Source organism: Vombatus ursinus, unplaced genomic scaffold (assembly GCF_900497805.2).
Source record: "Vombatus ursinus unplaced genomic scaffold, bare-nosed wombat genome assembly UNPS02014932.1, whole genome shotgun sequence".
Lineage (NCBI taxonomy): Eukaryota > Metazoa > Chordata > Mammalia > Diprotodontia > Vombatidae > Vombatus > Vombatus ursinus.
The window spans coordinates 4,989,194-5,002,024 of record NW_020954710.1 but is presented as its reverse complement, the minus strand read 5'-3'; the positions used below and the strand labels follow the sequence as shown (position 1 = coordinate 5,002,024).

Here is a 12,831-nt window from a genome sequence, read left to right as displayed (position 1 = left end):
ATGGGTTCAAGGAGTCAGCCTCACAAGTGTAAGATGGCTAAAGTATAACAGTTCAACTGAGAAAGATCTGGGGGTGTTATTAGAACACAAGCTCACTATGAGTCAAAAGTGAGATATGGAGACCAAGAGATACCATGTGATCATGGGTTGAATTAAGAGAGGGCTAGCTTCTGGGAATAAGGAGATAATAGACCCAACAGTGTGCTAGAAATGTTTGGCAGTCTGCACTCAAAAAAATAAGGTACACATGGCACACTTTTAAGTTTCATCCACATTATCATGAATTTCTCCATCACTATCCTCCGTCTGCACAATCTAACAACAAACCAAACTCTGATTCGTAGCATTTGCTGATTTCCAAGGTGTAAAGGGCTTTGGAGAAATCCTATGAGCTGTCTCCAACACTCCCTTCATCCCACTGTAGCCTACCCTCGTCAAACTGTATGCAGAGTTGTGTGGTCAGTGTTGGAAAGAACCCAGAAGAGGCTAACCGGGACCTCAACAAAGGGCTTTGCATTCATGCCATAGAAGGATCATGCAAAGGAACTGGGGATGTTCAGCTTGGAGAAGAGAAGACTTGGGGAGATCATGCTGACTATCTGCAGGGCTGTTATGAGGAAGGTCTCTCTTTGACCCCTGAGGGCAGAACCAGGAAATAGTAGAAGTTGCAAAGAGGGCAATTTAGATGAAAAACTTCCTAATAATTAGACCAGTATAGAAGTAGAACAATGGAGCAGCTAGGGGGCACTATAGTGTATAGAGTGCTGGGACTGGAGTCAGGAAAACTCTTTTGCATTAGTTCAAATCTGGTCCCAGGCACTGTCTAGCTGTGTGACCCTGGGAAAGTAATTTAACCCTGTTTGCCTCAGTTTCCTCATCTGTAAAATGGGCTGGAGAAAGAAATAGCAAACCACTCCAGTACCTCTGCCAAGAAATTCTCAAATGGGGTCATGAAGAGTCAGATGTTATCAAATAACAACGTGCTGAAATAGAGCAAGCTGTTCAGATATAGAGGAGCCATCATTCCCCCCTACCCCTTAAGGTCTTGAGGCAGAGCCTGGGTAATCTCTCATGTGGTGGGCTACAGGGAGGATTCTTGTCTGGTCACAAGTTGGACTAGATGCTCCCTGAGGGCCTTCCCAAGTCTGATATTCCAGACTCACGGATAGCAGACTTGAGATTCAAACTCAGATATTTGGACTTCAAATCCACTTTTGACTCTGTTTACTGTATCATAGTAATTCAGAGCTGGCAAAGGGCTTTGGGCAAGGAAAGATATTTAAGGGGGCAGGTAGGTGGTGCAGTGGATAGAGCACAGGCCCTGGAGTCAGGAGGACCTCAGTTCAAATCTGGCCTCAGACCAAACACTTGACACTTCCTAGCTGTGTGACCCTGGGTAAGTCACTTAACCCCAATTGCCTCACCAAAAGAAAAAAAAAGGAAAAAAAAGATATTTAAGGAATTGGGATGTGAGAATTCTACAGTCATAGTTTTAGAGGTGGAAGGGATCTTAGAGATGGTCAGGCCCAGCCTCCTCGTTTTACAGATGAGGAAAGTGAGGCCCAGAGAGGTTTCTATTTGCCCAAGGTCACACAGCGAGTAGATGTGTTCTTATTGTTATTTTCTTGAGGGGTGGGGTGGAAGGGCAGTGCCCAGCATCCAGGGAAGATACCAGAGGCTTCGGTGTCTGCTTAGGCGGCCAGCCTCTGGTCCCAGGACCTTCCCCCACTTCTTGAGCCCTGCTGACCTCTTCTCTTTTTCGCACAGACCATGGATGTGGAGGATGACCCACTGCTACAAGAAGCGTGGCTAGATGAGGAAGAAGAGGGAGCAGAAGGAGAGACCCCCGTGGGATCCCAGAAGCAAGAGCCAGGCCCCCGGGTGAGGAGGCAATGTTGCTGGAGCTCCAGGGTGCCACACGCCTTGCCACCAGCCTCCGGATTCTGGAACACCTTGGGTTGGGCCTTCACCAACCCATACTGCGCGGGGCTCGTCCTCTTCCTCGGGTGTGCCATCCCAACGGCGCTAGCAGCCCTCATGTTCCTGCATTACCCAGCCCTGGACATTGATATCTCATACAACGCCTTTGAGATCCGCAACCACGAGGCATCCCAACGCTTCGATGCCCTGGCCCTGGCCCTCAAGTCCCAGTTTGGTTCCTGGGGACGCAATCGGCGCGACTTAGCCGACTTCACTTCTGAGACCCTGCAGCGACTCATCTCAGAGCAGCTGCAGCAACTACACCTAGGAAACAGCTCCCGGCCTGCTGCCCGCCTCCGGAGGGCTATCCCTATGTCCCATCCCACCGGATGGCAAGTCTGGCAGGAAAGCCCGGTGGTCAATCAGAACACACATCCCCAGAAGGAAGCTGCCGCCAATCAGAGTGGATGCCACCCATGTGACACTCCAGGCCCCGGGAGATTTGGGCCTGATCAAAGTCTGCATCCTGCTCCTTCACCCCTTGGGGTGTCCCTGCCCAATCAGAGTGGCAGACTCCGGAGGGGCACCTCGCATTGGGACTACTCTCGGGCGTATGTGAGTGCCAATACCCAGACTCACGCTCACTGGCGCATTGAGCTCATCTTCCTGGCCCGGGGTGATACAGAAAGGAACATCTTTACCACAGAGCGGTTGGTCACCATCCATGAGATCGAAAGAAAGATCATGGACCATCCAGGCTTCCGGGAGTTCTGTTGGAAGCCTCATGAGGTGCTCAAGGATCTGCCTCTGGGCTCCTACTCCTACTGTTCCCCGCCCAGCTCTCTGATGACCTACTTTTTCCCCACAGAGAGGGGGGGCAAGATCTACTATGATGGGATGGGCCAAGACCTGGCTGACATTCGGGGTGAGGAACCTTTTAAGGTGTGGGAACCAGGAAGGGACCGAGTCAGAGGTTGGGAGGGAGCTGTGGGAAGCACTGGAGATGGTCCGTGGAAGCTAAGTGATAGGGAAAGGGGAAGATGGGGAAGGAGCTGTTGTTTGTCCTTCATTGTGGAAGAGGACCATGACATTAGGGAGGGGATGCCATGATGTGCAAGTGAATTGGATTTAAGTGAGGGAGCACTGTGCCAAGTCACCAGCCTCACTTTCTCCTCTGGAGCCAACTGGGAAAGGAGTAGAGATGGAGAAAGAACTAAGAGGGAGACTGGAGGTGGGGTTTGGGTGTGGGAGGGTCCGAAACCCCAGGGGACTAAACACACGGCTCTTTTCCCAAGAAACATTTTGTGGGGTTGTTGTTATTAAATGAGCCTAGAGTTCATCTGTGTAGGTCTCTCTCTCAGGGTGAGACACTTGCTCTACCCATGCGGGTCAGCACCTTCTCTGTAATTTAGAAGCTTAAAAAGTTGCCTGAGGCGCTAAGCAGTTAAGTGACTTGCCCAGAGCCACGCAGCCACTATATGTCCAAGTTAGTTGAAGTAATTTGAACAAGGTCACAGAGGGAGTGAGTGGCAAGAGCTAAGATTCGAGCCCAGTTACTTTTACTCCAAATCCAGAGTAGTTTTTGCCTTAAAAAAAAGGAGAGGAGGGAGGGCTGCATTAGCACTGTCTAGGGAGTCTTCTCACTCTAAGTGCTGTGAATATGTGGAGGGAAGCGAGAGACAGAGAGAGAGAGACAGAGAGAGAGAGAGAGAGAGAGAGAGAGAGAGAGAGAGAGAGAGAAGAGGAGAGAGGAAAGAGAAGAAGAGAGAGGAAAGAGAAGAGGAGAAAGGAAAGAGAAGAGGAGAGAGAGAGAGAAAGGAGAGAGAGAAAGGGAGGGGAGAGAGAGAGTCTGGGTCTTGAAGAGATCATTAGTCTAAGTCAGTGGTGGAGTGCATATCTGAGGAGAGGAGAAAGAGCAGATACTAAGTGTGTGACTTTGGACAAGTCACTTCCCATCTGAGTCTGTTTCCTCCCCTACAAAATGAAGGGGTTGGACTGGATAATCTCTAACGCACTTTAAGTCCAGCGTGACCAACAGAGATGAAAGGAACCATGAGCCAATATCAGGTTTATCCCTGGTGCAGCCAGGGCAGAGAGAAGGTCATTGGATTGTAGATACAGAGCCAGGAGGTTCCTCAGAGGCAATCTAGTCCAACCGTCAAATTTTACAGATGAGGAAACTGAGGCCCAGAGTGATTGAATGACATGCTAAAGGTCACACAGTGTTCATCAGAGGCTGGTCCTCCGACTCCCCGGTGAGTGTTCGTAGCAGCGTACCACAATCCTAGCTTCCCGTGTCTCCCTTTCCCTCCAGGTTCTCTCAAGCTGGCCATGACTCACCCAGAATTCTACTGGTATGTGGACGAGGGTCTGTCGGCTGAGAACCTAAAAAGCTCCCTCCTCCGAAGTGAGATCCTGTTTGGAGCCCCTCTTCCCAATTACTATTCTGTGGAAGATCGCTGGGAGGAGCAGAGGACCAAGTTTCAGAGCTTTGTGGTCACTTACGTAGCTATGTTGGCCAAGCAGTCTACGAGGTGAGAGGGGCCAGCCTAGGGATCTGGGGGGATGGGAGGGTGGGGTAAGGGATGCGGGGTTGCTGGGACACCAAGGAAGAGATTCTGATCACTGGCATCATGTGCCATCAGCAAGGCTGGTCTCACAGAATCTCTGAGCTGGAAGGGACCTCAGAGGTCATGAACCCGTACCTGAACATGAGTGCCCTCCACATCATCACAGACCAGTCTAATGGGGGTGGGTTGGGGGGCAGGAGTACTGCCTCCGGAGACAGGCCATTCCACTTTGGGGCAGCTCTGATAGTGAGGAGGTCCTTTCTATCTCTGTAACTCCCATCCATTGCTCCCACTCTGATTCTGCCTTAGTTCTGCGCTCTGGAACCAAACAGAACAAATCTGATTCCTCTTCAGATATGCGAAGGGAACCATCATACAGGAATCTCAAACCCCCAAGTCTTCTTTTCTCTGGGCTAGACTTCCCTAGTCCTTCAGCTGTCTCATCTCCACACCCAGAGGAAGCTGGAAGCAAAATATACTCTGAGGTCCAGGGCAGACACCCTGGGTGGTTAGTGCAGTAAGCCCAAAGGTCACATTTCCACTGGAAGGTAAGACAGGAAAGAGCCACAATGCCCCCAGGTAGGGGACAGGCAATTTAGGACTGGCCAGGAGCCCCTCCCCCAAGCAGCTGGGGCACAGGAGATGAATCACTGGGTTTGGAGTAAGAAGATTGGGATTCAAACCCTGACTCTTCTCTTTACTGTTGGCGTGACCTTGGGCAAGTCATTTTCTGGACCTCAGTTTTCTCATCTAAAGAAAAAAAGTTTAAACAAATTTGATTTGTTCTGTGAAGTCTGGATTCAGTCAAAAGGCCGCACTTGAGGACCTAGCAGGCCTTGTGTGGCCTCGAGGCTGCAGGTTCCCTACCCCTGGGCTAGATCATAGGATCAGAAGTCTGGAGCTGAAAGGAATCTCAGAAGTCATCTGGTTCAACCCTCTTTTACTTTACAGATGGGGAGACAGAGGCCAGAGAGATCAAGGTGTGTAAGATAATCTGGGTAGCAGGTGCGATTTGAACCCTGATCCTGTAAGCCCAAATCCATTGGTCATTCCATTGGACCACATGGGTGATCCCTTCTATTTTATTGCTTCAAACAGCCCTGAAGAGGAAGAGAGTATATAGGGTGGGATGATAGTATTACCAGTGCTTAGCACAGTACCTGGTACATAGTAGGCACTTAAAAAATGTTTATTGACTGACTGACAGAAATAGCAGATGACAAAAATCCTTGACCCCCCTCCCCCAGCCCCACTCCCCACCACGAACATACACTTTCTTTAGGCTCCCATGTATAACCTCCTTTGCCTTCCTGGGGGTGGGGCTCCCTTCTCTCTCTGAGTAACCACAAGATGGCCCCAGGGGTGGAAATGTCAGGTGGAAATGTTGCACCCTCAACCTAAGATAAGGAGAAAGGCCAGCATGACAGCATGAATGAATGAATGAGCGTGGTGGATTACTGTTGTGTGCTTTAATTATCCAGGAAGGCCTCCTCTGGGACTAGTAAATCACACAATGAAGGCCCTGTATGGGCCCAGGCCAAGCCCCTGTCACTCCCTCTTAGAACCAGCAATGATTAAGATTCCAGGTAGAATTGGCTGTTGAGGTTGCTGGATTGTTTACAGACACAAGAACTCCATTAATGTCCATCCAAAAGCAAGTGGGGTGGCAGGGAGGATGATTTACTGGGTCTTCTCCCTCCTCCTTCTTCTCTCCTTTCCCTTCACTTTTTCCTGGAGTTTCTAGGATTGCTCAGAAATGCCTCTTGAGAGAAATGTGATGGCCTCACCTCACCCCATATCCTCTCTCCCTCTTCAGGGCTGTTAGAAGCCATAAGCTAGAAGGGATGGCCCATGCGGTCCAATGGAAAGACCAATAGATTAGGGGTCGTCAGACCTGGGTTCAAATCCCACCTGCTACCTGGATGACCTTACCACATCTTGATCTCTCTGGTCCTCTGTCTTCCCATCTCTAAAGTAAAAGGGGTTGAACTGGGTGACCTCTGAAGTCCCGTCCAGCTCCAGACCTCTGCTCCTAGCCCATTCCCTTACCTCCCTGGCCTCCTCTTCCTCACCCCCACCATCTTTATTTAAACTATTCTCAAAACTTCTGCATCTGCCCTGTTATTGGGAGGCAGGAGGGATGGTAAGAAGAGTGTTGGCTTTAGAGTGAGCCATCCTATGTTCAAAGTCCAGCTGTGCAACTTACCACCCATAGGAAACCTTCATTTTCCCTCTCTGGGCCTCAGTTTCCTCATGTGTAAAATGACAGGGTTGGACTAACTGATCTTTAAGGTACCTATATCTCTAAACCCAGAATCCTAGAAGAATGTAAGCCTCTGGAGGGCAGCGATCGCTTTGGGTTTTTTCCCAATGTAGCACTGAATAGGGCCTTGTACATTGTAGACAGTTATTAAGTGCTTATTGATTGGTTGAATGAGTCAATGATCTTCTGATTCCCATCACTAGGAGTACATAAGAGGCTTTACCATGGGACAAAGCAGCTGAAGATCCTCTGCTCCCTCCCCAGAAGGTCCAAAGGGTATAACTACCCCCACACGCCAATACCCTAGACATGGGGCACTAGGCCCGTTGATCTCAGGGGGAGCTACTATCTATGGTTTCTGGGGTGTGCCCACCCCTATATTTAAAATATCTATCTACCCCACTCTTCTGACTGATGGAAAATCATAGCCAATTCTTTGTATTTTGTGCTAATGTAGGGAAGCAGTGGCCTGGATGATTCAGAGCTTCATTCATTCACCAAATATTGATTAAGTACCTGTTATGTACAAGGTTCTGTGCTAGGCACTGTGGAGATATAAAAACGAACGTGCCAAGGTCTCTGCCCTCAATGAGCTTACACTGTAGTTTGGGGAAACAAGAAATATACTTCTGAGTGTGATACGAGGCAGTGTGTGATGAGGGTGAAGGGGAGCTCAGATAAACAAGCCTGAGAAATTCAAGGCAGGAGAGAAGGCTTCTAGTGGGGGCAATCAGGGAAAGCCTCCTGGAAGAGGCAGCCCCTGAGTGGAGCCTGAAGGCAGGGAAGATTGTTAACAGGCAGAAAGATGTGGAAGGAGAGAGTCTATTCCAGAAATGGGGAACAGAAAGCCACCAAGTTTGCATTTGTCTTTTGAAATGCACTGTGGTTTTTTTGCTTGTTGTTAGTGGTGGTTTAAGCTAGCTTGCAGTGTGAGAGTTGGAAGCAAATGTCCCAACAGGGGAATTCAGTTTGGGAGGAAAAGTTTGCCATGGATAAATCATAAGGTATATAAGGGACAGATGAGTGCCCAACCTAAATCTGTTGCAAGGGTTTACCCCATAAATGAAAGGAAGGAAGGAAGGAAGGAAGGAAAGAAGGAAGGAAGGAAGGAAGGAAGGAAGGAAATGGAATTACAATGTGCCAAGCACTGTCCTAAGCTCTAAAGATACTAGTAAAAAAGTGGAAACAGTTCCTGATCTCAAGGATTACATTCTAAAGGGAGAGACAACATGCATGGGGGAGTGGCCAAGGAGGGGCACTTGAGTCTGAAAGTTCTAGAGATGGTGAATGGAGCCATAAGGGAATAGACTGGCACACCCTTTCCAGGAGCAATGACAGTATTCATTTGATTATAATTCCAGAACTGGAAAGGAAGAGGAATGGGGGGCTGGAGGAGAGGGAAGAGGAAGATGTGGGGTGGCTGCAGCTAGTGAGAAGAAGGGGAGTGGTTCCCTGGTTCTCTGTGATGTTGTGCTTTTCCATGTAATGATGGCCAGTTCCAGGTTCTGCTTCCTCAATACCTTCTTTTCTCCCTCCAGCAAAGTCCAAGTTCTCTATGGGGGCACAGATCTCTTTGACTATGAGGTACGAAGAACCTTCAACAATGACATGCTCCTGGCCTTCATCAGCAGCAGCTGTATTGCTGCCCTGGTCTACATCCTCACCTCATGCTCAGGTATGATTCACCTCTACCCATTTCCCCAGACAGGCCTCACCTACCATCTGGTCCCAGGTGATAGAACATCCCATCTGGTCTACAAAGTTCACTAGCCTCTGGATTAAACCTCCTTTCATCAGCACAACTGAAATAGGTCAGATAATTGGGCTGTGGGCATGGCACAGTGGATTGGATACTGGGTTTAATTCTGATTTAATTCAGGAAATTCTGAGTTCCAATCTCACCTTTGACACATACTAGCAAGTTACTTAACTTATTAGTACCTCTGTTTCCTCATCTGTCAAATAAGAATAAGAATAACACCTCCTGCAGAAGTTTGAGGATTAAACTAGATGATGTATTTAAGTCATTATTATTATAAATGATAAATAAATAATGAAATAAAAATAATAAATAAAAAACTGTATGTAGATTCCATCTCCAATGGGGACTCCAACAGGGAAGAATGTGGTTGTTCCCCATGACTTCCCAAAACATTAAGAGAACCAACGTGGGGGGCAGCTAGGTGGGGTAGTGGATAGAGCACCGGCCCTAGATTCAGGAGGACCTGAGTTCAAATCTGGCCTCAGATGAATAACAGTTACTAGCTGTGTGACCCTGGGTAAGTCACTTAACCCCATTGCCTAGCCAAAAAAAAAAAAAAAGAGAGAGAGAGAGAGAACCAACATGTTACAATGGAGAGTATTTGACTTGGAGCAGACAGAATTTTCACATCCCAGATTCTCCAGCCCCTTCCCAGCTATGTGACCACTGGCCAGATTGCCCACCTCTCTGATTCTCAAGTTCCTCATCTGTAAAATACAGATAATCATGCTGGCATTACCATCACAGAGGTGCAATAAAGTGCTCCACGAATCTTAAAGTACTTTAGAAATTGAGTTATTTTAGAGAGTTCTCTCCATCTCACTCCTTCTGCCCAAATCCCTCGTGTTCCCAGAGCCTCTGTAAAACGAGGCAATTCTAAGGTCCTTTTCAGCCCTGAAATTCTGCCGTCTTATGTTTTAAGTAAAGACCCTTCTAGTTCTTACTGCCTATGACTACACACTTCCTTCTAGCTCTGCTGTTCTGTGTTCTAAGTTCCTTTCCAGCTTTGACATTCTATGTTCTAAGGTCCCTTCAGGCTCTGACATTCCATGTTCTAAAAAACGAAACGTTCTAGCTCTGGCAAATTCTGTAACTCGATGATGTCTAAGGTACTTTCCAGTTCTAAAGGTTCTGATCCTAGGGACTTTGGTCCTGTTTCCAACTCCCCCTCCCCACCACTGGCCCTTGTTGACCTAATATATTGTTGCCGTTATTCAGTCCAGTCTAACTCTTTGTGACCCCACAGACTACAGCTCACCAATGCTGTCCAGAGGGTTTTCTTGGCAAAGATACTAGAAAGGTTTTCCAGTTCCTTCTCCAGTAGATTAAGGCAAACGGAGGTTAAATGACTTACCTAGGGTCACATAGCTAGTAAGTATCTGAGGCTGGATTTGAACTCAGATCTTCCTGACTCCAGGCCTAGCACTCTATCCACTGAGTCATTTATGATCTGATATAGTATTTGCTTATTCCATTCTCCTTGTCACTTTCAAAGAGCTGTTCATTATCTACTTTTGGGTATTTCACTGTGTCCAGTGTCTATGGACAATTTTCTACCCTGGGACTTTCTCCAGGTCCCCACCTGGCTGGGGACCTAGCAGACTGCAATTTAACTGCAGCCCAGATCAGACGTAATTATCCCCAAACTTAGTGGATGCATCAGTTAAGAAGCAGCATAGTAGGGAGATCTGGATTTGAATTCGGGCACTGACATTTACCAACCCTATGACATGGAGTAAGTTATCTATTCTTATTTAACTCTAGTTTCCTTTTCTCAAAAAGTGGAAATAATAACATTTGTACTATCTACCTGATAAGGAAGTGCTTGTTGATGTTAAATATTCCCCCATTATATAGCACTTGAGGTTTGTGGAGCATTGTCTTTAAACCTTTGATGATGACAACGATGATGATGATGGTGGTGGTGGTGGTGATAGTAATAATAACAATAATAATAGATAACACTCATTTAGTGCTTACTGTGTGCCAGGCGCCGTGCTAAGCACTTTATAATTATCATCTCATTTTATTACCACAACAACCCTAGGGGGTAGGTGCTACTATTGTTCCCATTTTAGAGATAAGGAAACTAAGGCAAACAGATGTTAAGTGACTTACCCAGGGTCACACAACTAGTAAGTATCTGAGGCCCGATTTGAACTCAGGTCTTCCTGATTCTAGGCCCAGTGTTCTATCCGCTGTGCCACCTAGCTGCCAACTAAATCATAGTGTTATAAAAATGGGAATTATTATCATTATATTATGATGATAAAGCATAACAATATGTAATAATCATTGATGGCAATATAGATGAGTGACAACATGGTATAGTATGTAGCAATCTGACCTTGAATTCAACCGGATCTGGGTTCAAGTCCAGTATTTGATACATATTGGCAAGTCACTTCATCTCTCAGTGCCCCAGGCCACTCTCTAAGGGAGAAGAACAGTCATTCATCAGTATTCCTCTTCAGAAGTTCTCTACACCAGTGAAGTGATGGGCTGGACCAAATTATAATACAGATGATGTTGATAATAACACTAATGATAAAAATATCCTAACAAAAACCTTACAGTGCTAACAAAACACAGGGCCCATCACCCTGAGGCAGCTCTAGAAAGATAAGCACTTCCTTGCCAAAAAGAAGAGGAGTGATCGTCACTCAGAGCACATGATAAATAGGTTTAAAAAAAAAACCAAGCCTACGGAAACACTTGTGGAACAAGCAGCTATCTATTCACCAAACAATCCTGAAAACTGATAAAAGGTACACACCATTGGATTTGTCAGATGTAACAGAAAGTAGCTCATCTCCAGATGGAGATTGCGAAATGGCTACGATCCAAGAGTGGAATCAATAGGCCCTCCATGGGCGACATCTGCATGAACTCAGCCAACAATATGTCCCCCAAGAAGCATGGAACAAATGGCTGAGTCACGTGGAGTTGTTTGTGGAAATAGAGCAGCTTATGATAGCAATTCAGGAACAGTCCATTGCTGATAGAAATTACAGCAGGATTATCCCTAAGAAGCACACTGATCAGGCATACTGATCAACGTAGATTGATGCGTTTGATGGAAGGAAACAATAGAAATTGCAACACATCCCGAAGGATGTAAAAATTTAGCACCTACCAAAAACCTTGCAAAGTATGAGCAGGTACCTAGAATTATAAAACAAAAGCTCAATATCTTTCATGGATAAGCAGATGACAAAGCCTTGTACTATAAATATAAACCTCAAAATAGCTTTAATTCAGCCACTAAACAGAACTCAACCAATAAACTGGATTGGAACTGTGCCATTATCACAGACCGATATGTTGCCCCCAATTGCCCAGATAGAATATTGAACCATAAAAACATAAGAACAACACTTTTAATAGGTGTGTTGTGCCAAATTCTCATGATATCCAAACTACTTATAATGAAAAGCTTTAAAAATATATAGGCCTAGAAGAAGAAATCAGTATCTTTTTGGGAACAGGATGAGTGCACATCATCTCGATGATCCTGCCTGCTACCAAGGATACATTCAGGAAACCTCTAGAGATAAGCTTATAGAGCAAAGCCAAGATGGCAGAGTGAGAGGAAGGATTAGAACCTAGTTCTCCCCTTCCTCAATAAAAATATAGAAAATGCACCAGACAGAATTCTGATTGGGAAAGCCAAGAAGTCACAGTGAATTATTTTTTTTCAGGCTAGTTCAGCTTAGGGAGACAGACAGAGAGGTCTACAGACACTGGAGATGGGGTTTGGCAGCGTGCACTATGGTGGGGAGCATTCCATCACCCAGGGACTGAGAGAAGGCCAACAGGACCTCAGAAAGAGATCCCAGGGGTTTTCTGAGCAAGCACTGGGTGTAGGAACAGGTGCCAATGGCAGCTCTGTCACCCACCACCCAGTGCCAGGTCACAGGTCCAAGGTGGAGAGGAGTGGTCATGAACATTGTCTTTAGCTATATATTGAGCAAGGAAATAAGTTCATGAAAGTATATGGTAGCAGTGTGGCTCTGATCCCAGAAAGCACAAAATCTCAGACCAAAAAGGAACCAGAAATTCCATTGCTCTGAACCTGGAGAGCCTCTCATAACAGTGACTGAGTCAAACAGCAGTTTGTTGAAATTCCCAACCAGAAACAAGCTGATAGGGGTCAGGACATGTAGAGCTCAGACAAAGAGAAGAATGAACAGACTTATCCCTGAACCTCCCCTTCCTCACTTTAGGAGCATTGAAATCTTACAGGCCCCCAACATGAACTGTGAAGTAGCAACAGGACACAAGAGGACAGAAGTTCAGAACAAACATTCCCCTCA

At 46.6% G+C, this 12,831-nt stretch overlaps 1 protein-coding gene across 1 annotated transcript in view; it reads left to right on the top strand.

The window, feature by feature from the left end:
• The first annotated feature begins 1,770 nt into the window (after positions 1 to 1,770).
• DISP3 (dispatched RND transporter family member 3) overlaps positions 1,771 to 12,831 on the top strand; it is a 41,828-nt gene continuing 30,767 nt past the window's right edge. Inside the window, exons 1-3 of the mRNA XM_027844027.1 lie at positions 1,771 to 2,845; positions 4,235 to 4,454; positions 8,292 to 8,428. Of these exons, the coding sequence (XP_027699828.1) occupies positions 1,771 to 2,845; positions 4,235 to 4,454; positions 8,292 to 8,428 (1,432 nt within the window). The remainder of the gene's footprint in view (positions 2,846 to 4,234; positions 4,455 to 8,291; positions 8,429 to 12,831) is intronic.